Source organism: Heterodontus francisci, chromosome 1 (assembly GCF_036365525.1).
Source record: "Heterodontus francisci isolate sHetFra1 chromosome 1, sHetFra1.hap1, whole genome shotgun sequence".
In the NCBI taxonomy this organism is placed as follows: Eukaryota; Metazoa; Chordata; class Chondrichthyes; order Heterodontiformes; family Heterodontidae; genus Heterodontus; species Heterodontus francisci.
The window spans coordinates 172,732,168-172,758,142 of NC_090371.1; the positions used below are offsets into that span (position 1 = coordinate 172,732,168).

Genomic DNA, 25,975 nt, shown 5'->3' on the forward strand with positions numbered 1-25,975 from the left:
CAAGGGGATTTGGACAGGCTAAGTGAATGGGCAAGAACATGGCAGATGGAATATAATGTGAATAAGTATGAAGTTATCCACTTTGGCAGAAAAAACAAAAAGGCAGAGTATTTTTTAAATGGAGAGAGGCTGGGAGGTGTTGATGTCCAAAGAGACCTGGGTGTCCTTGTTCATGAGTCACTAAAAGCTAGTATGCAGGTGCAGCAAGCAATTACGAAGGTAAATTGTATGTTGGCCTTCATTGCTCCTAAAAGTCCAGCCCTTTTACTCCTGTACTCAAATTTGAGTACAGGAGTAAAAGGGCTGGATTTTTAGGAGCTCTTGACTCTGTCACTGCGGGAGCCTGAAGATGGCCACGGATGAGGCCCACCATGGATCTCCTGGCAGCACGGAGGCACCGTGGCAGCAGCACCCCCACCACCCCCCCCCCCCCCCGCCACTCGATGACGAGAGCACAATTACAGATAGCACCGTCCAAACCCATGACTTCTAGCACAAAGAACAGTTGTTATCAAACTTTTTTGTCTGTGGACTACTTGGGTGGAGCAAAAGACCCCATGGACCACCTTAAGCCCACCCCCTTTTGCGTGCTACCGCAGAAAAACTCATCAGAATTAATGGGAAGAATGGCACTGCTCTTGATGAGACGCCAACGAGATGATCTTTGGTTCCAAGCTGGAAAGCTTCAGTCTGATGTTGGGCTCCACGTTCAGCTGGTTCCTCTTTGTTTTCATCCCCATGAGTATTGAAAATCCAATATCGCAGTTGTATGTTGAGAATGGCAGCAGGAGTTTCAGAGCTGTGTTGGCAAGTCCAGGATATTCGGACCATACATGCAGCCAAAAGTCCATCAAACTTTTCTCGTGGAATGCCAGCTTGCGTAACCCCTCTGATGCAAGCTCCACAAGATTGTCCACCTCTTTTGACGGCAACTTGACATTGATCTCATCAAAACGGCCCATGTTTACGAATGGACCTCTGATCCACTCAAATCCTGTCTGTTTCTGGGAAATACTTTCTGAATTGTTCATGGAGGTCCTCTAGCTGCACTTTGAAGTCTTCAACAATTTTCCCATCAATGGTTTCCTCGGACTTAAGCAGGAAATTGGTAAGAGCTGTGAAAGAGTCAAATTCTCAGTGGTCGAGTCAGCTACGCGACAGCTTCATCTTCACCCATAAAGCTTTTACTTTGTCCTGGACATTAAAGACAGTGACAGCTTGTCCCTGCAAGTCAAGGTTCAGCCTGTTCAAGATACTGAAAATATCATCCAAATATATGAGTTGGACAAACCATGAGAAGTCATGCGTGTTGGGCAGGAATATTTTGACTTCCCGCGCAGTTCAAAATGGTGGGTGAGTACTTTGCCCCGTGACAACCAATGAACCTGTGTTTGGAAAAGAAGTTCCATGTGTTCACTCCCCATCTCTTCACACAGATCTTTCAAAATACGTGCATTCAGAGGGCGTCCTTCGATAAAGTTTACAATTTTTACTGCCTCGTCCAGAACTGTTTTAAGGCCAGTGGGTATCTTCTTCACAGGAAGTTGTTCACAATGAATGCGACAGTGCAGTGCTACTGCCAATGGAGCATCTGCTTGGACACGTGCAGATTCTGCCAGTCATTGCCGAAGCGTTGCCAGTACAAATACTGACACCTCATGTCCATTCACATCGAGAACACATTCCGCTTCATTATACACGGCACTTGTCACATTATTGACATCAGAATCAAAGTGTCACAGTTGTGGTTCATAAATCATCTCACTCACATTGTCACCACGATTTTGAGCCTTACTCGCACTTACACTATCGTACCAGATTTAAGCCAATAATCTATGCTAACACTTTTAATGCTGAGCTTTTTGGAAAAATTAAAAAAATGTTTCAAACCGGGATATTCTGGGAGCAGCAATCAAAAACATTCAATTTGGATCAAGAATTACAACTGTTGAAGCACAGTCAAAACCCAAAATATAGATGAAACAGTTTACTGCAGCTGACTGGAAGTGCCTGTGCCATGAGCATGCTCAGACATGTCCGAGCTGTGGCAAGACCATGCAAGACCAAAGGGCGGGACTCTTCGCTAGGTGACATCACACAGCCAGACTTGTTATATATGTGTGGTACTAAATGTAATAAATATATGTGCATTAATTTTTTTAATTAAATATCATAAGTAAATTATGAATTCCTGCCAGAAACAAAAGTATAGATATTTTCATATTATAAACATTAATACTACAAGAGAGCACGTTTATTTGAAACATTCAAATGTTTTATAATGTTCAGAGAAACTACTACTTATCTCACATCTATATTAATCAAACAAAATCAACAATAACATAAATCTTCCTTATAAAACCATGTTGCTGTTGCTCACGCTTATGACGCCTCATGTCGTGCATGCGGGAGCCAGTCTGGTTGTGTGACATCACGCGAGTGGTAGGAATGAGGGTTCTGGCCTGTTCTCTTGTATGGCCTCAGCTGTGGCATTGCCCATCAGTGACTCGCATTTTGGACCAGCCCACGGGAAACACTTTGCGAACAACTGACCTGGAAGAACAAGGACAGCAGAAACATGGGAACACCACCAACTATAAGTTCCCTTCCAAGCCACACACCATCCTGACTTGGAAACATCTAGCCATTCCTTCTCTGTCACTGAGTCACAAATCCTGGCACTCCCTCTCTAACAGCACTCTGGAAATACCACATGTACTGCAGCAATTCAAGAAGGTGGTTCATCACCAACATCTCAAGGGGAATTAGGGATGGCCAACAAATGCTGGCTTTGCTAGTGATGCTCATACCCCAGGAATGAATAAAAAGCCACTGACAGATGTGTGGCACTTATTTCCAGGTTTCTGACATGATATCACGCTCCCACTGCTCCCAGCCTATCTGCACTTTAAAATCCAGCCCTGAGCCACGGTCTCATGTGCTTTATCAACAGTCTTCTCAACTTGCCTTGCCACCTTGAAAGATTTGTGTACGTTCACCCGAGGTCTTCCTGTTCCTGCACTTGCTTTAGAATTGTACAATTTAGTTAACGTTGTCTCTCCTCATTCTTTCTACCAAAATGCATCAATTCACACTTCTCTGCATTAAATTGCATCTACCTTGTGTTCTGCCCATTTCACCAGTCTGCCTATGTCCTCTTGAAGTCTAATTACTTTCCTTTTTACTGTTTACTATACTTCCAAATTTTGTATTATCTGCAAACTTTGAAATTATGTCCTGTATACTGAGGTCCAGCTCCTTAATATGTTTCAAATATTAATATATATATTGCAAATTATTGAATAATGAGATTTTTGTTTTAGTGATTTGAATCATCAATTGTAGACACAGAAACTGGCAAGAGCATCTAAATAACATCATCCAGGACTAATATTAATAAATTTAACTGCAAATGGGTGCACACCAGTACAAAATGCAACCAAACAGTTGGATTGTGTGCTAAAGCTCACATAACAGATACATGTCAATTTTTTGACTTGGTTATACCTTTTTGTATATTGATGCAAGGTCTTATTTCAGAGTTAATCTGTAGCACACTGTTCCAGTCCTCAAGAGGTTAATAGCTTTGTAATCATATCAGATTTACTCTGGCCAATACAAATATACATTCCAATTTTACGTAGGAACTCTGCCTGGAGTGTTTCCATATAAAACTTTAACACATTGGAACACAAGTTCACATTCTGCTGCAGACAGCCAGTGCAGGTTGTATAGCTGTAAAAGGTAAAATGGAAAATTTCACAAACAGTCAAAAACTTTTCAGGAATACTCCAACCAGCAATGAAGAGCTTAATCAAAATAACACGATCACTGATGAAGAGTTTAATGAGAAAATGATGAACTTTGTAAGTGTACCACTTTTTGCAGCACTCCTATTCATCATGTTTTCCATGGGCTGTACTGTTGACCTGAAGAAGCTGTGGGCTCACCTGAAGAGACCCTGGGGACTAGCTGTGGGCATGGTTTGCCAGTTTGGGATTATGCCACTCATTGCATTTACCCTTGCAATTTCTTTTAAGTTGAAACCTGCTCCAGCAGTTGCTGTGCTTATTATGGGCTCATGTCCTGGAGGAAGTATTTCAAATGTATTGAGCTACTGGACTGATGGGGACATGGATCTCAGGTGAGTGTTTATGGTTTCCTCTTCACATTTCTCTTATCAAGTTGTGCATGTTCTTTTCTCCCCTCTGCACATCCTTTCTGCCTGACATTAACTATTTTGTTGCAGACAATAAACAGCAAACCTACCCCTCTGTGTTCTCTTTACATTGTCAGTACCTCACATGACTTTCTTAACAATTTGAAAATGTCCTGGATTTACTTTGATATCACCTGACCCTTTTCCAAGCTTGACTAACACTGTGTATGCAGTAATAAAAATCAACTTGGCAATGAAGTTATCCATTTTTCAAATGTAATCCATCCAAATCTCTCCTTAGTATCACAGTATCATACAGCACTGAAGGACACCATTGTCGTGTCTGGACTGGCTCTTTGAAAGATCAACTATTAGTGCCACTCCACTACTCTTTCCCCATAGCCCTGCAAATTTCTCATTTAACTGCAGATCAGTGCTTCTTTTATAAACGGAGGCATGTAGATCAAAGATCAAGACTTAATATTATAAACTTATCAGAAATATGGAGGACTATTACGACACTACAAATGTACCCATTCCTGAATATTTTTTGTTTCAAAGCTATTATAAAATCACATTAATCTATTTTGTCATTAAAATCTTAAAGGATGGATGTAACAAACATTAAATAACAAAATCCAATGTTTTCCTAGTATTTCTCTGCTGCCTTCAGTTCACTGTAGAGAGAGATACAGCACTGAAACAAGCCCTTTGGCCCACCGAGTCTGTGCCGACCATCAGTCACCCATTTATACTAATCCTACATTAATCCCATATTCCCTACCACATCCCCTCCTACATTAATCCCATATTCCCTACCATTCTCCTACCACCTACCTACAGTAGGGACAATTTACAATGGCCAATTTACCTATCAGCCTGTGATCATTGTTCACTCAAAGTGAAACTGGAAGTTATTTGAAAGGATCTGCTTTTGCTTTCCTAGTGTTTATTTTTAATTATACCAGCACTTGTTGTCAACAAAAGCGAGTCATCAGTAACTCAATAATGGTTAGGCACAAGCTTGTTCAATCTCCTTCAAAAGGAGCTGAGTTAGATACAGAACAATGAAAACAATCCTCTGTATGGCACTGCTGCATTCACTGTTAGGGAGTTCCTGGACTTTGACCCAGCAACAGTGAAGGAACGGTAATATAGTTCCTAGTCAGGATGGTGTGTGCCCAAGGATAGGCACCAAAATGAAACACCACGGATATTTGGCAAAATTATTGACTCAGCCACAGACATGGGGGCGATTAATCTGTATATAAAGTGTAGGTCCAATTTAATGCCATCAAAACACAGTCCAATTTAAAACACATTTCTCCCTATAAATAAAGTAGTTGAGCATACAAATATAAATGGAGAGCGGCACAACTTTATTAGCTAGCTAGCAAAATAGTTTGTAATGACAATGCAAATAACTTTTGTAATTGATGCTAGGTTATTTTAAAACACAAGGTTAAAGGCTTGAAGCAGGGGTGTCCTGACATTTTTGTGTGGGGGGACCACATTACAATTCTTGTCTTACATAGGGGGCTGGTGAGACAATTTCAGAAAGATAAAAATTTATCTTACTATTAATCAAAACAACAACAAAGCTACATTCTTGTGAAGAAGCTTTAAATGAGAAGGTTAATTTATTGACTTACTTTCTGGTCACTATGTTGGACACAGATTTAGTGAGACACCAGGCATTTTTTTGCTTGCTCAAGTAGTCAACATTTGCCTGCACACTTGCTGTAACAATGTGGAGAACTCCAGATAGATGGCCATTGTCAGGAGTGATCTTGATCGCGCTCTCTTCCGCTTCTCTGTCTGTCTACCTGTCTGTCTCCATCTGTCGCTCTCTCCCCCATGTCTCTGTGTCCCCCGTCTCTGTGATGTCCCCCTCGCTCTCTGCCCCCTTTTTCTCTCTCTCTCTCTCCCGTCATTCTCTCTGCCCCCTCTCTGTTGCCTTCTCTCTCCCATCTCTCTCTGCCCCCACTCTCTCTCTGCCCCGGGTCAGGCAAACCCCTCACCTACCAAGACTGAGGCCAACATTATTTTGCCACCTGAACATTAAAACTTAAAATTGCAAGCCCTGACTAGAAGGACATTTGCATCGTACTAGCACTGTTGGAACAATGGGGACCCAGTCGTTACTTCCCCAATACACAGAAGAAGTGGTCAGACCAGCTTTAGTCACATGACTAACTGGCTGTGGCAGAGAATTTGAATTTCCAACAAAGGATTTTGAACTCAGAGGCAGAGGCATGTGATCATGGAGTAAAGATCTCTCCTGGACCAGAAGCAAGAAGACATCTCTCCTGCCTGCTTCCATCTTCTTACCATGGAACTGAATCCTGTGAAAACACGTGAAACTCAAAGAGAGAAAAGTTTCCTACGTGAACAAGGTTTTAAGAAGACTACTAGGCCCTGACAAAAGCAAGACTGCTTACAAAAAGGACTAAACCGTGAGCTCGAAGCACTTTAACAAGAGATTGCCTCAAACTGTTCCACCTCATCTTTTCTTCTCTTTTCTGTTCTTATCTGCATGTGTATATCACGTGCGCATGCTAGTGTGGGCGCGTCATATATTATAGGCGTGAACTGTATTAGAGTTTAAGTTTGAAATCATCTTTCTTCTTTAAACCTGAGAAAGCCTGTGTGAATTGGTTTCTTTGTCTTATAACTGGAAAACTGTGAACAAGGATTCACAAAAAGAGGAGCTCAAAACACAAGTGTGTTTAAAATTAAACCCTGTTATAATAAGACCAGGTGAAGATAGTAACAGACCCCTAGATACATTTCTCACCTGATCATAACACCCCACTCTCTCTAGCCCCTCTCTCTCTCTTCCGCTTCTCTGCCCCTTCTCTCTCTGCTGCTCTCTCTGCCCCTTCTGTCTCTCTGCCCCCCCCCACTCTCTCTCTGCTCTCTCTCTCCCTCCCTCTCTCTGTCCCTCTCTCTCACTCCTTCACTCTCTGTCCCTCCTTCTCCCTCCCTCCCTCCCTTTCTGTCCCCAGCTCCCTCCCTGTGGATTGCACTGGTTGGCATAGAGTGGCACATTGCAGGATGTGGCCCTAGTGGAGGAGGTCCAGAGGAGGAGAGATGTCCTCTACCCAGAGGGAGTAAGAAATCCAACATCCTCCTGCCCTGTTCAGCAGCTGGTGCTGCTCTGCCTTACCTTAATATCTTCCTCCCATTCCTGCCAAGAGGAACCCCTAGCAAGATGCCCATAACCAAGTACTCCCATTTACCTGGTGCCCTTTAGAAGATATCCAATAAGGTAGAGTAGCACAGCACTTACTCTTTTTAGGTGAAGTTCCTCAGAGAATCTGCAGAATAAATGTCAGAGTGTTGCTGAACACTTGCCAAAGTGTCTCAGAATGTCTCCAATGTATTTCAAAGTCCTCTTCACAGCTTCAGCAACAACCGAACATCAAATGGTGAGTATCTCCTTAGGTAGTGCTTGACATTCACATCAATAACATATTTAGCATGGCTCAAAGATTGGTATGGGAGAAATGGGTTTCAATTCATGGGGCGTTGGCACCAGTACTGGGGAAAATGGGAGCTGTATCATCGGAGTGTCTTCACCTGAACCATGCTGCAACTAGTGTTCTGGTAAGTCCTATAACTAGGGAGGTAGAGAGAGCTTTAAACTAAATAGTGTGGGCAAGGGATCAAGTGAGGAACGATGTGATAATTTAGAGAGAGAGGAGAAGGCAAGAGAGCTAGGTAGCAATATGGGAATTGATTATCTGAGTGTGGACGGAAGAGAGGATTGGAGGGAGCAAAACTGGTAAGAAGAAGTAGAACAGTAGTAAGCAAAATTAGAAGACAGACGAAGTGAAGGCAAGCATCAAATAGGATCAGAATGTGGAATAATGTTAAAAAGACAAAGTTAAGGGAACTCTATCTGAATGCAAGCAGCATTCACAACAAGGTAAATGATTTGAAGGCACAAATAGAGGTAAATGGGTATGATTTAATTTCCATTACAGAGACGTGATTACAGGGTGACCAGGACTAGGAACTGAACAATCAAAGATATTCATCATTTAGGAAGGACGGGCAAAAAGGAAAAGGAAGTGGGGTAGCGCTCTTAATACAGAACGAGATCAGTACATTAATGAGAGAGGATCTTAGATTGAAGGATCAAGATGTAGAATCAATTTGGGTGGAGCTAAGAAACAGCAAGGGGCAGCAAACATTGGTGGGAGTTGCATGTAGGCCACCAAACAGTAGTGGTAATGTTGGGCATGGAAATTAGTCAGGAAATTAGAGGAGCATGTAACATGGGTAATACAGTAATAATGGAAAACTTCAATTTTCATATAGATTGGGTAAACCTAATCAGCACTAATACTGTAGAGGATGAATTCCTGGAATGTGTACGAGATGGGATTCTGGAGCAGTACATTGAAGAACCAAGTAGGGATCAGGCTATTTTAGATTTAATATTATGTAATGAGGGCAATAGCTAATTAATAACGTTACTGCAAAGGAGCCTTTGGGAAATAGTGACCATAACATAATAGAATTTTACATTAAGTTTGAAAGTGATAGTTCATTCTGAAACTAGAGTCTTAAATCTGGACAAAGGAAGCTATGAAGGTATGAGGTGCAAATTGGCTACGGTGGAAAAATACACTAAAAGATTTGACAGTAGATAAGCAATGGCTCTTCTTTTGCGTCCTTGTCTCGAAAGACAATGGGTATGTGCCTAGAGGTGGTCAGTGGTTTGTGGAGCAGCACCTGGAGTGGCTATAAAGGCCAATTCTAGAGTGACAGACTCTTCCATAGGCGCTGCAGATAAAATTGGTTGTCGGGGCTGTTACACAATTGGCTCTCTCCTTGCACTTCTGTCTTTTTTCCTGCCAACTGCTAAGTCTCTTCGACTGGCCACTCTTTAGCCACGCCTTTATGGCTGTCCGCCAGCTCTGGCGATCACTGGCAACTGACTCCCAAGACTTGTGGTCAATGTCACAGGACTTCATGTCGCGTTTACAGACGTCTTTAAAGCGGAGACACGGACGGCCGGTGGGTCTGATGCCAGTGACGAACTCACTGTACAATGTGTCCTTGGGGATCCTGCCACCTTCCATGCGACTCACTTGGCCAAGCCATTTCAAGCGCCGCTGGCTTAGTGGGGTGTATATGCAGGAGATGTTGGCTGCCTCGAGGACTTCTGTGTTGGAGATATGGTCCTGCCACCTGATGCCAAGGATTCTCTGGAGGCAACGAAGATGTAATGAGTTGAGACGCCTCTCTTGGCTGACATATATTGTCCAGGCCTCGCTGCCGTAGAGCAAGGTACTGAGGACACAGGTTTGAAACACTCAGACTTTTGTATTCTGTGTCAGTGTGCCATTTTCCCACACTCTCTTGGCTAGTCTGGACATAACAGTGGAAGCCTTTCCCATGCGCTTGTTGATTTCTGCATCGAGAGACAGGTTACTGGTGATAGTTGAGCCTAGGTAGGTGAATTCTTGAACCACTTCCAGAGCGTGGTCGCCGATATTGCTGGATGGAGCATTTCTAACGTCCTGTCCCATGATGTTCATTTTCTTGAGGCTGATGGTTAGGCCAGTTTCATTGCAGGCAGCCGCAATCCTGTCGATGAGTCTCTGCAGACACTCTTCTGTGTGGGATGTTAATGCAGCATCGTCAGCAAAGAGGAGTTCCCTGATGAGGACTTTCCGTACTTTGGTCTTCACTCTAAGAGGGGCAAGGTTGAACAACCTGCCATCTGATCTTGTGTGGAGGAAATTTCCTTCTTCTGAAGACTTGAACACATGTGAGAGCAGCAGTGAGAAGAAGATCCCAAACAGTGTAGGTGCGAGAACACAGCCCTGTTTCACGCCACTCAGGATAGGAAAGGGGTCTGTTAAGGCACCACTATGCAGAATTATGCCTTTCATATTGTCATGGAATGAGGTGATGATACTTAGTAGCTTTGGTGGACACCCGATCTTTGCTTGTAGTCTGAAGAAACCATGTCTGCTGATAAGGTCAAAGGCTTTGGTGAGATCTATGAAAGCAACGTAGAGGGGCATCTGTTGTTCGTGGCATTTCTCCTGTAGCTGGCAAAGGTAGAACAGCATGTGGATCTCTCTGCTCGAAAGCCACACTGTGTCTCAGGGTAGATACGCTCAGCCAGCTTCTGGAGTCTGTTTAAAATGACTCGAGCAAACAGCGAAGTATTCAAAGCAGTAATACATGGTCTACAACAAATATACATCCCTCTAAGACACAAAACCCAACAGAAAATATGAATCAACCATGATTAAGAAAAGAAGTTAAAGGTCTGCCAGAAAAAGTGGTAAACCCAAAGACTGGGAGCAATTTAGAATCCAGCAAAGGATGACTAAGAAACTGATAAAGAAAGGGAAAAGAGAATATGAAAGCAAGCTAGTGAGAAACATAAAGGCGGACTGTAAAAGCTTCTTTCGGTATGTGAAAAGGAAAAGATTAGCAAGAACAAATGTGGGTTCCTAACAGGCAGAGAGAGGAGAATTTATAATGCAGAATAGGGAAATGGAGGAGAAACTAAGCAATTACCTTGTGTCTGTCTTCACAGAGGAAGATACAGAATATCTCCCAAAAATACTTGGGAACCAAGGGACTTGTGAAAATGAGGAACTGAAAGAAATTAGTATCAATAAAGAGGGCGTACTCAAAAAATTAACTGGATTGAAGGTTGATGAATACCATGGACCAAATGAGCTACATCCCAAAGTATTGAAGGAGGTGGCTATAGAAATAATGGATGCATTGGTGGTTATCTTTCAAACTTCTATAGATTCTGTAAGGGTTCCAGCAGACTGGAAAGTAGCAAATGTAACCCCACTATTTAAGAAAGGAGGGAAAGAGAAAATGGGGAACTACAGGCCTGTTAGTTTGACGTCAGTATTAGAGAAAATGTTGGAATCTATTATAAAGGATGTAATAACCGGACACTTAGAAAATAACGATATGATTGGGCAGAGTCAACATGGATTTGTGAAAGGGAAATCATGTTTGACAAATCTGTTTGCGTTTTATGAGGAAGTTACTTGTAGCATAGATAAAGGAGAACCAGTGGATGTGGTGTTTTTCGATTTTCAGAAGGCTTTTGATAAGGTCTCACACAGGAGGTTAGTAAACAAAATTAGAGCACATGGGATTAAGGGTAATATACTGGTATGGATTGAGAATTGGATAACAGACAAAAAACAGAGTAGGAATAAACAGGTCATTCTCAGGATGGCAGGCTGTTACTAGTGGGGTACTGCAAGGATCAGTGCTTGGGCCGCAGCTGTTCACAATCTATATCAATGATTTGGATGTGGGGACCGAATGTAACATTTCCAAATTTGCTGATGACACAAAACTAAATGGGAATGTAAGTTGTAAGGAGGATGCAAGGAGGCTTCAAGGGGACTTGGACAGGCTAAGAACATGGCAGATGGAATATAATGTGAATAAGTGGGAAGTAATCCACTTTGGTAGAAAGAACGGAAAGACAGAGTATTTCTTAAATGACGAGACGTTAGGAAGTGTTGATGTCCAAAGGGCGTTCTTGTTCATGAGTCACTAAAAGCCAGCGTGCAGGTGCAGCAAGCAATTAGGAAGGCAAATGGTAGGTTGGCCTTCATTGCAAGGAGTTTTGAGTACAGGAGTAATTATGTCTTGCTGCAATTGTATAAAGCTTTGGTGAGACTGCACCTGGGGTATTGTGCACAGTTTTGGCCTCCTCATCTAACGAAGTATATACTTGCCATAGAGGGAGTGCAACGGAGGGAGTGCACCAGGGAGATTGTGGTACCGGTTGGGGGAGTTGTTGGTGATGGAGATCAGGGGTTCAGTAATGTGGGGGTTAGTGGGAGATGGGTGGGGGGTGGGTCAGTGATGGGGATGGTCAAGAGGAGACTATGGATGTGGGGGATTTACAGGATAAGCTTGTTGGGCATGGATGAAACACCCCTGCTCCCCCCGGTCCACAAACAGTGTTGTACAAATACTTGTCTGATGGATTCAGCCTTTCTCATTTCCTTTTACCTGTTAGGTTTCCTGAGGCCCGGGAAGCCTGGCCAACATGGGTTAAATTAGAAACTTTGTTAAAATGGAGGCATGCAACCTCTTTAAAAGGATTTAATGGCTGATTCTCCTCCTGAGAGCAGATTGGTCACCTGACCTCTGTCCCACCTCCGTTAAAAAAGGAGTGGGCAGTTTTAAGGTGTGTTAACTTCCTGTTTCAGTCTTTTTTCATTTTAAGCTCCCACATGAACCAAACCCACCTGCTTTTGGTATTTAAAATTATCCCCATTTACCTCTGTTTCTATCTCCATAGATGTTGTCTGACTTACTGAGTGGGCTGAATTTTATGCTGCCCCAGCGGGTCAGTTGGTGGCATGGGTGCAGCGTAACATTGAGTGGGAGGCTCCGTGACGCCTATCTGCCCCATTCCTGCCTCTGGTCGACTTTACGATGGTCGGGCGTGGGGCGGAAATGGCCCGCCCGCCTGAGGCGAATCAAGGCCCTTAAGTGGCCACTTAATGGCCCTCGCCCGCCTCCATGGGTATTTTACCCATAGAAAGCGGGCGTGCTGGGGACATGAAAGGCTGCCCAGCGATAGCTGCTGGCCTTTCAGCGCCCCGTGGTGGGGGGGGGGGCATGGCAGTCGAGCACAGTTTACCCGATTGAGGGCCACACCCGCCTCCCAACCCACCCACAGGACCCAAGACGCCACACCCCCCCCCCCCAACCTACCACTCCAGCCTCACCAGGGATGGACCGATCCCCCTGTTGAGGCATGCCCAACTCACTCACTCTCTAGGGTCCATGGCGTCGGCTGGGCTGCAGTCTCAGCAGTGGCCACTGCTCCCGGTGGCGCTGCTGGGACTAAGAGCTGCCGGCCCGCTGATTGGCCAGCAGCTCAGTGAGGCGGGACCTCCTCCCTCAAGTTGGTGGAAGTCCCACCTCGTGACAATTAAAGCCCGGGGACCCGTAAAATACGGGCCGGTTCCCCAGGCTAGGCGGAAGTGGGCTCGCCACCGACTTTTACATTGGTGGTGAATTCCTGTCCGCCCAAGGTAAAATTCAGCCCAGTATTTCCAGCTGTTTGATTTTATTATAGCAGATTTCCAGGATCCATATATTTAGCTTTTGTTAATATATTCATTTTACTAAATATTTAATTCATTAGTGTTCAGCCAGTATTTTGAGTAATTACTAAAATTAAAGAAAATATATATTTATTTCTGTAATTATGAGTCGATATCCAGTAAAAAGTATTCATGTACAGTACGTGCGACAGAAAAATATTCCCGTATTTTATTGCTTAAGCACTGCATCATAACTGGTAATCAAACTGACTTATCTGTGATCTTAACAATGTGTGATGCATCTTGTTCCTTAGACAATTTGATCTGCTAGGGTCACAGTAGGTTTGGGCACTTTTACTTTACAATACAAATCTGGCCAGTTCCAATGGACACGAGCTGTTGTGTTTCTACATTTGTTACCTTTAGTTTCTCCATGGCCTCTGTCACCATCAATAAGACATGGGGGCACCACATGTGGCTGAAAACAACTTTTATTTATTACTGAAGTGATTTCAAGTTACCACACTAAATCCATTAAATAACAGACTATTAGAAATAAATACTTTCTCAACAAAACAGAGAGCTCAGATATTACATAATAAAAGCAAAATACTGCAGATGCTGGAAATCTGAAATAAAAACAAAACGTGGTGGAATATACTCAGCAGGTCTGGCAGCATCTGTGGAAAGAAAAGCAAAGTTAACGTTTCAGGTCAGTGACCTTTCATCAGAACAGATATTAAATGCCTTGCCTTACAATTCCGTTCATGTTTCTTGCACACGTAGAGGTAGAAAATACATACAAATTTTAATACTTGTCAAAGAGTATCTTGACCTTCTTTACAATCACCAAATAAGCAGCCTCTTCCATTATACTAGAGAATTTTTTGTTTTTCAATGGCCCAAAACTTAAGAAAATATCAAACTGACTTCCAGGCTTCCTTCTCCAAGAAATGTATCAGCAGACGATTTTAGAAAGGAAAATGTTTTGTTCAGTAGAGCCAAGAACGTGCTAGGAGCAAATCAAGAAATGGTATATTCCCAGCCTATGATTTCCACCTTTCTCAGGCAGTAGCAGGGTGTGAGCCTATCCAGGACAGTATTGGACTTTGTCAAGTCTGGAGGTGACAATGGTGCAGTGAATAGGAGTTTCATCAGGTGATGGCTGAGGCAGAATTGGATGCGGGTGATGCTACAGAAGTGGAAGTAGCTGGTCTTTGTGATAGCCAGGATCTGGGTTAGAAACAATGGAGAGATTGTGAACAGTTCCCTTCAGCCTAGGCCAGTAGCTGGGGAGGGGGATGGAATCATTGGTTGGGTTATGATGTTTGTGTCATAGGTCAAAAAAATCTTCAGCTAACATTGCTCAGCACTCTACATTGTGGCAAGTGCCACAGTGATTTCTCTTATCAACCCCCTCCCCCAGCCAAATTTGAGCTATAAGCTATTTGAGCTGTTTGGGCAATTGGAGCCAACTGATTTATTCAAAAGCTGTGATCCTAGGAAATTGGCCATGTCACTGGTGCAACTGTGGTGCACATATGTCCTGCTCCATCAGAGTGCCACTGTCATTGTATGTGCCTCTATATGACTCAACAGGTCAGGAAGCTGTGCAGCCCTCCCAGATCATTGACATCGGCTGCATGCTGTATAATTTTGTTCTGCAAGAAGGCCTGATCACGAAAGAAGGTACTCTGTAACTAAGGCCTGAGAAGGGCACAGACACTGAGCATACAATCAAAGATGTTTACACCATAGAAGAATGCTATTTGCCCCATCATGTCTGTGCTGGCTGTTTATTAGAGCAATCCAGAATGAATCCCATTGCCCTGATGCCTTGCAACAATCCTGGCTGGAATTTTACGTCCCCTTGCAGGAGCAGGCTGGTAGCGGGGGAGGTTGTAAAATTGTGTAGGAGGTGGGTGGTGTTGTTTCCGACGCCTTCATGCCCCCACTGCAATTTTACAAGGGGCAGTGGCGGTGAGAAACAGCCCGTCTGCCCCAGGCCAATCAAGGCCCTTAAGTGGTCAATTAACTGCGACTTAAGGGCCTCCTCCCACCACTGCTGGTATTTTACCACAGGCCGGCAGGTGACTGAGGTCCCCCAGTAGGTCGCCAATTAAACCCTGGTGGCATCCTTGTGTGCTGGGGAGGTGTTCCTGATCGGACACCCTGTGCCCCACAGAGGGCCCCCCTCACAGCCAACCAACTCTACTATGCAACATTTCCCCCTCCCAACCGAACCCCTTTGCCTCACTGGAGCCTGACCAATTGTCTCCGCGAGGCCCTACAAACTTACCTTTTTTCCGGGGCTGGCATCCCTCTTGCTGCTGAAGCTGTGTGCAGTCTCAGCAGTGGCCACTGCTCCCGGTAGTGCTGCTGGGACTGCGAGTTGATGGACTGCTGATTGGGTGACAGCTCTTGGAGGTGGGACTTCCTGCCTCAGAGGGGCGGAAGTCCTGCCCAAGGCCAATTAAGGGCCTGGGCCACGTAAAATCCTGGCATGGCTCCCAGACCTATGGAGGCGGGCTCATCCCCAACTTTTTGACCAGTGGGTGGGGTTTCCCGCTCAACATAAATTCCAGCCCCTGTATCAAGATGTTTCTGCAGAAATACCTGTGCAGCCAAGAAGAATAGTGCGTCACTCACTATATGGTGGACTGCTGTACTGAGACTATACAGATTTGGTGTCAGTTCCAATGGCTCTGCCAATAATTTGGAGCACCATCTCCTCTAAGGGACTGAGGACATGTAGTCATGTCAGTGCTCACTGGTTCTATGTTGTTTGCTCCTGTTATGGGCCACCTTGTTCTGCAAGAGAGCAGGAAAAGTGTCAGTGAGCGTGTTGCAATGTCTTTGGGTGATGTATCTGTCATAATTGAATAGCTGACAGTATGTGGAAGTTGTGAAATGTGGCTGTGAGGCTTGCACAGTGGCAAATGTCTTAGGATGAGATGGAGCATTTGACTGTTAGGTCTGAGTTCTGCTTGCGAAAGATTGTTGACGGCTGAGTGATGGGGGTGTGCTGCATTGAACAGTGTGCCAGGTTGGTGGGTAGGAGATGGCATGTGAGGATTCATTCAATGACCTTGACCACTCATGTGAACAGTTTACGCCATTGTATCCATGTCCTTGAGGACAGACTCCTAGTATTAATCTCTGTGGTTATCTACTCCTGTACTTTTCTAAGTGTGTGTCTGGAGGGCCTCCTGGCCACCTGCAGAAAGATGACCTCTCTCCACCTTTCCACCTGCTGCTCTAAGTTACCTAGCATTATGTCTGAGAACCTGGGAGCCCTCTCTCTGGCCTGCTGCTCCATTGCTCCAGTTTTTTCCTTCTGAGAAACTCTTACACATCAAATTCCAGCCCCTGCTACAGCCAGAATGCACATCCCCTTTAAGAAGTGCAAGCTAGCTTTATTGGTGCTAACCTCTCTTGAACTTGGGCCTCCTGCCTAGTGTGCAGCCACACAGCCAGTGCTTTAGTGCTGGGCTGCACATTTCAATCATAGTTATGAGCAGACAGCATGCTGTCTGCATCATTTCCATCGGGCACAGAATAATTGCGCATCGTGATCCCTGCATCAGCTAATAGGCCTTATCCTATTTTCGGCACCAGAGAATCGAAACCAGGAAATACAGAGCAGGAAATAGAAATTAGATTTAAATGATGTACATAAAGTGAAATAAAAATTGGGAACTACATATGAGATTAAGGGAGAGAGATAAAAGAAACACACAGAAAAAGTAAACTAAAAGATTATTTAAATTTTTTCATAATCTCTAACACTAATTTTCTTCTGAGAGAATGAGATTTCACATGGCCACAGAGGTTGTTCAGCAGTAATTATCACTTATCACACTGTTAAAAACTCACTCCCAAATGCACCAGCCCACCTTTCTCAGCCATTTTAAGTGCAGAAACAGTAAGCAAGTACAGCAGGTGTAGTCACTTCATTGTCAAGTCTATCAGCGAGGACTGTTACAGTGCATCCTGTGGAGGAGCAGTATATCTCTGACAGCAACTTCTCAAGATTTCTGCCATTTCACTGCGCCGGTGCGTGGTCCAGAAGTTGCTGTCATATTTCTCTGTTATGACAGTGAGCAGTGTTAGCCTCATTGTTATTCTTATCACAAAAACTGGCCCTTTGAGACTCCTGTGATCCCTTTCTCCACATTCTCCTAATTGTAATTTTTTTTCAGTTGTGCTGTTTCTAACTTGCCAGCCTTTGGAAAGTAGTTGCAAAGTCATGTCCAAGAATTTTTTTGAAAAGCAAATAGTTAGAAATTACAGCCACAAAAACTGAGTGAATCAAAGAGAAATTTAAATGGTCTCTCTGCCAGAAATGTAGTTTTACTTTCAACTTTTTTTTCCAAAAATATACTTTATTCATAAAATTTGTAAAAGTACACTACATCACTGTTCAAATTCGGTATTACATAAAGTGCAATACTGATCAGTTTCTTTCAATACATGAGGTGCCTCACTACACTTTCCACTACAGGTTATAATTACAAAGTACGATTTCCCCATTTCATGCCAAACAATCTCTGGTGCATACAACCTGAGGGGTTTTACACAGTTTACTTTTCAACTGCCAAACGATAAACTGATAGGCAGAAAGTACCATGAGTAAGTGGCATTCATTATTTCTGGGAACATGCCTCAGCATGTCACATATCAATGTCAAAACAGCAACAAAAGAGAATTGCAATTCATGAAAACAATGGTGCATGGAAGGCTAAGGATATCTAATTTTAAGACTACAAATGTTGCCAGAAGAAGTCCCATCTTGAATAGAGCTCAAAGCTGTAAAAATTAAGAATTATGACACTCAGTTAAAAATGTCAAGAATGTTGGCTGTTCTCTGAAGGGAATGCAAGGGAGTATAACCGTTAAAGCATTAATTTCACAAAATGTCATTCCTCAAGCAAATTAAATGATTGTCCAGAAAATAAGGGGCTAAATGCATGTTTTTTCAAAATGCATTCCAGTGGGCACCACTTTGTGCTAGGGCAGGAAAAGTATGAAATTTACCGTGTCTGTACAATAAAGTGAGTATTCCTAGTTTGATAGATTTAATAATTTTAGCTGTTATAGTTCCCTTCTTGCTGTTGAATGTTTATAGTTAGAATGAGAGGTATAGTTAACCTGATGAAGAATGGAAGTGCTGACTCAATAGACGCTGAAGGGTGAGCAGGCACGGAAAGACAAGGGGTTCAAAAACATAGGCCAGAATTTTACAGCCCCCCTAATGAGCGGTCTGGTGGCAGGGTGGGGTAGGAGGTCGAAAAACTGAGTGGGAGGTGGTGCAGGGGGTGGGGATGGGAGGAGCCGTTCTCGAGGCCTTCCCGTCCCCGCTGCAATTTTACATGGGGCAGCAGCGGCGAGAAACGGCCCGCCCGTCCCAGGCCAATCAAGGCCCTTAAGTGGCCAATTAACTGCCACTTAAGGGACTCCAGCAAAGGCCCCCAGAACACTGCCAGGCAAAACCTGGTGGCCTTCTTGCAGGCTGGGGTGAGGCCCTGCTGATTGCCACCCTGTGCCTCATGGAGGGCTGCCTCCGAAGCCTCAACCCACAATACTCCCCCCAACCCCTAACCTACCCCCCCTTGCCTCGCTGGGGCCCGGCTGATTGTCCCCAGTGAGGCCCCAAATACTTACTGTTGTTCTGGGGCCATCCTTCCTCTATCTTCCAATGGCTGAGCTGCAGTCCCAACTGTGGCCACCACTCCCATTGGCGCTGCTGGGACTAAGAGCTGCCAGCCCGCTGATTGGCCAGCAGCTCCTTTAGGCGGGACTTCCTACCTCAAGGTGGCGAGCTCTTAAAATTCAGCCCATTCTTTTGGCTTTGCATCCAGAGTTGGCCTATATGTGAAAGTCTTTGTCCACCCATTTCTTGAAGATAGGAGCCATTTAGCATTGAATGGCCTGTTTAGAATTTAATGTTCCTCAGAACCAATCCAGATGTGATGATGGTTTTAGTCTTGAACAGTCACGATGTATTTTTGCAGTACATCTTATCTGCAGTAAAATGTGTCTATTTTTTGGAGTTTAATTCACCAGTTCATTTTTATAGTTCATAATTGTTCCAGTTCACTTTATAGTCTATAACTGGTCATTGCCATGAGTGTGACAATGTACAGAGTACAAGAATAAAGAAGTAATGATGAATTTATGCAAAATATTGGCTCGGCCACAGTGAAAGCACTGTATGCAGTTTTGGGTGCTGCTTTACAGAAAGGACATTAAATCTAAGGGAGTTCATAGTGTAGATTCATCAAAATGATGCCAGAGATAGGAAACTATAGTTATGAGGAGAGACTAGAAATGCTGTGACTATTTCCACTGGAACACAGAAAGCTAAGGGGAGGTTTAATAGAGGTTTTCAAAATTATGAAGGGTTTTGATATCGTAAATAGGGAATGACTTATCCTCAAATTGGGGATTTAGTAATGAGGGAGTTATCAATTTGAAATTGTCATAGCATGAGTAGAGAGAGTTTAGGGAATTTTTTTTACTCTGAGTGTTTTTGGAGTATGGAATGCTTTTCCACAGGGAGTGATTGAGACAGAGACTGTTACATCTTTTAGGGAAAAGCAGATAAATATTTGAAACATGGGGAATTCATGGCTATGAGGAGAGAGCAGGGCAGTGGGATTAGTTTTATTTTGCCCCAGCAAAGAGCTGACACAGACATGATGGACCAAACCATCTCCTCATGTATTTCAAACATCTATGGTTTTGTGCCTAGCTCATGTGAGTAAGAAGAGACACCAATGTAAATAAGGCAGAAATGTTTAAAAATGGTGATAGCATGGAACTGCCCAAGGTTTTGTGACATTTCCTCCGGCCACAGGAAATGATGGGCTAAATTGATATTGGTGACGAGCTTCAAAAACAGCACAGTGCCGTGCGAGATGTGCACCACCGAGCCACTGCAATATTTAGCACAGTGGCTCATTTACACAGAGGGGGCGGAATGCCGCCACCAATGACATAGAGGGGCGGGTGCTCCCTCCCTGGCAACGGTGTCCAGTGCCACCGCGCTGGCGCCAGAACCATTTTAAAGGGCTTCAGGCCCTTCTGAAGCATTTAAACTTTTAAAGGTACAGACTTTTAAAAAATAAAGTTAACATCTTTTTCAAAGTTCCAATACCTTCTCCCACCCCCCCCAAAGACTAATCAATTTATTAAATGCCCTCTCCCCCCAAAAAAACTAATCTTGCGATCCCCTCAAAGTTGAGAACCTTTAACCTGCAACCCCTTCCAACCATCCCCTCCACCAATTGGGTTAATTTTTGCCTAATGGAGATCCGAAGGCGTAGGAGTTCCGGCAACTGGCCGGAATATTGGAGCAGGACGGCTGTCGTGATGTGGTAAGTAATTATTCATTAATTAACATTTACTTAAATATTTTAATTAGGTTCCCATCACCAAGTGGCGGGGTGGGCCACCACGAGGCCTCGTCGCCGCCAGTAATACGGGGCAGGGCCTACCCAGCATCGAGGCCTGTGGTGGGCCTCTCCTGGAGGTATTTTCCGGGCCCCCCTCATCATAACCCCAACATCTGGGGCCTGGTAAAATCTAGCCCGATGAACCTGATTGGAATAACCTGGCTGGTAACTTCAGAACATTCCATAAAAAAACATTCTTTCAGAGTGTGCACTGTAGATTTTCTGAGGTCCATGCTGTGCCGCCAGCACACAAGGAGAAATTGCAAAGCTATAGCCTGCTTTTTTCTGATATGCGCTTGTGGCATGAGAAATGTGTTGGCGCATGCAAGAACTCAGAAAATCTATGAATCAGCTTCATTAAGGCAAAAAATTAGCAGAAGGAAAGACAAAACATAAGACAGGTAAATTACAACAGGCAATGACACTCGCCCCTGACCTCTAAGAAAGCTGCCCACAAGGATCGAGTGATTTCTATAGTGTGGTTTTCCCCTTTCCTAATGGCGGTTTAAATCTGGCACCAACTCAAGGGGATGTCTTGGTGTGCAGCAGCAGTGATGTCAGCAAGCAGGTAAGCAGCCAATCATATTTAAGTTTTCATAGAGAGGAAACCAGGAAGTTAAAAGCATTTAATATCTTCACTTAATAAAAATATTCAAATAGCAAAAATAACTGATTTTGATTGGATTAGATAGAAATTAAAATATAGATAAAAAACTTTTAAAGAAAATTTATTATTTAAAAAATATGTGGATTTTTTATCATTAGGGAGAAATGTGGTATTCCACAAATTAGCTTTTCAGGGCCAGTGAGGCTGTTTAGCAGTAAGTATGAAGTTAGTACACAGTTGAAAACCCAGTTATACCTCATTCAACAAGGTGTAACTTTTTCATGTGAGACCAACAGTTCTCGTCAATTGTTCGATTTCCCATTGATTGCAGTCTGGGGAAGCCTCAGCAGTGCACCATCTGGAGAAGTGTAAAATCAATGACAGCAATTTCTGGATTTCCAGGTTACTCTGTGTGTGCATGACTGCAGAATTTGCTGTCAGTTTCAATGGAGCAATGACAGTGAACGCTGACAGTTTCACCATCATTACCATTGCAAAATCCAGGCCAATGTTCTACATAGGAAAGAATTCTGCTACAAAATAATTTTTAAAAATCTTGCAGCTCTCATAGGTCTTGGAAGTAACATTTTTAATTTGGACCAATTTTCATAATATACTTATGTGGAAAATCCGATATTTATGACATGAAAGAAACCACGACATTTTTTCTCTCTGTTAAGTCTAATCTGAGAAAATGGGAGATGATATAAAGATAACCTTCCAAATTACACATTGTCAGTCAAAGAGATGTTTAGAGGCACAGAAACTGTCTGACAAGTTTTCTTGATAACGTTTATACCCATGAAACAAAACGGCTGAAATTCCATGACTCTGTCAGCATTCTGACCATGTTATCCGGACAGATGAGGGTGGGTGGGGGGGCGGGAGGGGCTGGATTTTGGGAAAGCTGCAATTATACCGGGTCTCTGCCCCATTTTTGTTCCTGCCACTGGAACCGGGGATGGACATTTCTTACATCCAACCCCTTCATATAAATTTCATAGGTATTACAGCTAGGATATCATATACTGGAATTCCACCTGGTTCTGCCTCCTTCACCCTTAAAGCTATGTACTCCCGCAGACAGGTCTAGTAATCTGGTGACATAAGTACAAACCCCACCAAGCAGTGGGTGAATTTAAATTCAATTAAATAAATCTGGATTAAAAAACTAGTATCAGTAGCGGTGACTACGAAACTACTGGATTGTCATAAAAGCTCATCTGTTTCACTCATGTCCTTAAGGGAAGGAAATCTGCTGTCCTTAACCCATCTGGCCTCTATGACTCCATACCTACAGCAATGTTGTTGACTCTAAACCATCCTCTGAAATGGTCTAGCAAGCAACTATGTTGTCAAAAGGCGGTGCATCATTACCTTCTCAAGGGCAATTAAGGGTGGGCAATAAATGCTTGCTTTGCCAGTGATGCCCATATCCTGTAAATAACAAAACAAAAAAAACTTGATTTAAGACAACAATTCCTGCTGCTTTATAGATCACCAGAAATGTTTCCATCTCTGCTGTTGGAGATGGCTCTGGATGTTCAGAGGGGCGGTATAATAGTCACTGACCTTGTCTGAAGGAAAATGGCTGAACAAAAATCAGACTCGAATTGCAGATAGTATAGAAAGTTATTAGGTCTCAGCATGCACATAGGATGAGTTATCAATGCTCAGAACGAAAATAGTTGTAAAACTGAAAACACACTGGTTATGTAATCAAAAGGCAGATTCCAGGAGCATGAGTTTAAAAGATTCTACAAGTAACTGTTACAGCCGAGGCGGGAGGAGTGCACTGTTCCGAAGAAGGGTCACTGACCCGAAACGTTAACTCTGCTTCTCTTTCCACAGATGCTGCCAGACCTGCTGAGTGAATCCAGCATTTCTTGTTTTTGTTTCAGATTTCCAGCATCCGCAGTATTTTGCTTTTATTTCACTGTTTATACTAGTTCCACTTCTCCACAGGTCACAACATATATTAAAATTGTCCCACTTACCGATACAGTCAATCATAGATTCTATTTTTCCCAGAATAAAACGCACGAGCCAGGTTTCTTTGTTAAGCAACAAAATTATCAGTTTATTACAAAACCAGCCTCAACCAGAAATGAAGTAAAGCATAAACACACAGATTGAAATATAACAGCTTCCTTTTCATCTTAGCCCCCCCCCCCCCCCCCCCCCCCACACACACACACATACATATACATACATACATACATCAGTTAACCGGAGTAAATAAAAGTGCTTTTGGTTTTAGGAAATTGTTACAAAAAAAAAGGACAAAGAAACCCAACTTAGGCTGATACTTGCTCATTCTTGGAGTAAAAAGAGACAATATGGAAAGATATCATTTGTTTTGGTTTGGCGTCCCAAATGCATCTAGACAGCTGTCACTGGAATCTTCCTGGAACAGTTCTTTCTAGATAATGTTGAAGATCAGTTAGGGTAGGTTTTCCAAGCAATGCAGCTACAGAGGCTTCAGAAAGGTCTTACAGCAGAACTGCAGCAACTGGGGTTTCAGTTCCCACACATTTGATATGCAAGTTATCTTTCAAAGGGAGAGAAAGAGATGAGCTGGGTTTCCTTGGCAGTAAAAAACCCAGTGTCCTTTGTAACTATTCAAAATGAAACCAAAAACATTCCAGAAGTCAAGCCTCCTGATCTCTATAAATCCTGACCAGTCATTTCTTTGTAAACACCTCCCCAAGTCAAAAGAACCCCTGCTGGGTAATTATCTGCAGACAGGTGCCTTCCAGTAATTGTTTGTTTTCAAGCTCTGTCCAAAAACCTTCTGGTGTACTCCCTTAAAAAAAACACAAAGTTTAGCATCTCTTCAAGCTTCCAGATGAATCAATGTCCATAATTCAACGATGAGTCCTTAAAACATATTTTACAAAAGATAGATGCACTCTCGTATCATAACAGTGTCAGTTAGGTGTATATCACAATAAGAAAATGTAAGATCCTTTCTAATCTATGTTTCTGTCCCAATATTTTCAGAGTACAGAGGAAATTATTATAGGTTTAAGAAACCTTGAGCTGAATACAACTTGACAAGCAATAACTTTAAACTTAGCCAATCACGGTGCAGATATGCATTGGGTGATAACTTGATGCATTATAGGGGAGCTGAACGCTGACATCTGTTCAGTGCCCTGTTCACCTGGTGCATTGTACACATCCTTAAAGTGCTCACAGCCAGTGCACCTAAGTTCAATGTAAATTAGAGACCTCCCCACAATGCACCTGCAGTACGTCAGGCGCAATCCAGATGCTACACGCTTGCTCCAATGGCTGGTTCAGGAAAAGTGCGCACAAAAAGTTGACAGATTTTGCTCCTGGATGGCCAACTATAAACATAGGAACATTAGGAGCAGGAGCATTAGACTATACAGCCCCTCAATACTGCTCCACCATTCAATTAGATCATGGCTGATCTGCACCTCAATTTCATTTACTTGCCTATGCTGCATATCTCTTGATACCCTTACCTAACATAAATCTATTTTGTTATACCTGGGCAGGTTAAATTAACTAAATGTCCTTTCCTTGTTTTGAATTTTTTATTATGTTACGACCTAGGCAGGAGGAGTGCACTGTTTGTTCTAGTTCCACTTCTCCACAGGTCACAACATATAATTAAATTTTCCCACTTACTGATACGGTCAATCATATACTCTTTTTTTCCCATAATAAAACACGCCAACCTGGTTTCTTTAATAAACAACAAAATTATCAGTTTGTCATAAAACAAGTCTTAACCAGTAATGAAGCAAAGCATAAACACACAGATTGAAGTATAACAGTTCTCTTTGTACCTTAGCCCCTCACATACACACACATACATACATATATCGGTTAACCAGAAAAATAAAAGGGATTTTGGTTTTAGAGCTGTTACAAAAAAAAGACAAGAAAACCACATAGGCTGACTCCTGAAGAAAAAAGAGAAGATATGGAAAGATATCCTTTGTTTTGTTTTGGCATCCCAAATGCGTATGGATGGCTGTTACTGGGATCTTCCTAGAACAGTTCATTCCAGGTGATGTTGAAGATCAGTTTGGGTAGGCTTTCCAAAAATGCAGCTACAGAGGCTTCAGATAGGCCTTACAGCAGAAATGTGGCAACAGGAGTTTCATTTCCCACACATTTGATATGCAGGGTTTCTTCAAATACAGGAGGAAAGGGGAGACTGACACAATGGATATGCAGGCTTTTGTACCAAGAGAGAGAAAGAGATGAGATGCATTTTCTTGGCAGGCAAAAAACAACTGTCTTTTGTAACAATTTACTGAAACCAAAAACATTCCAGAAATCAAGCCCCCTAACCTCTATAAATCTTGACTGTCATTTCTCTGTAAACATCTTCTCTAAGTCAAAACAACACGCTCCCCACAGTCCATGAAGCCATCTGGTGAACTATTTTTTTTTAAAACACAAAGTTTAGCATCTCTTCAAGCTTCCAGATGAATCAACAATAAGTCCTTAAAAACATATTTTACAAAACATAGAAGCACTCTTGTAACACTTAGAATTTAAAATATTTAAAAATATATTTTAGGTAATGTAGTTTGATGTGAGAGGTCTCACAAAAAGCTCAACTGACAATTGATTGCTGGCACTGTTCATTTGCCTTTGGCTACAAATTCCAGGCTAGTATTTTTTAACACAACGT

General features: G+C 42.9%; 1 protein-coding gene across 1 annotated transcript in view; it reads left to right on the forward strand.

Annotated features, from left to right (window-relative positions):
• Positions 1–3,716: 3,716 nt before the first annotated feature.
• LOC137349174 (sodium-dependent organic anion transporter-like) overlaps positions 3,717–25,975 on the forward strand; it is a 54,036-nt gene continuing 31,777 nt past the window's right edge. Inside the window, exon 1 of the mRNA XM_068014621.1 lies at positions 3,717–4,144. Coding sequence (XP_067870722.1) covers positions 3,750–4,144 — 395 coding nt within the window. The 5' untranslated portion in view covers positions 3,717–3,749. The remainder of the gene's footprint in view (positions 4,145–25,975) is intronic.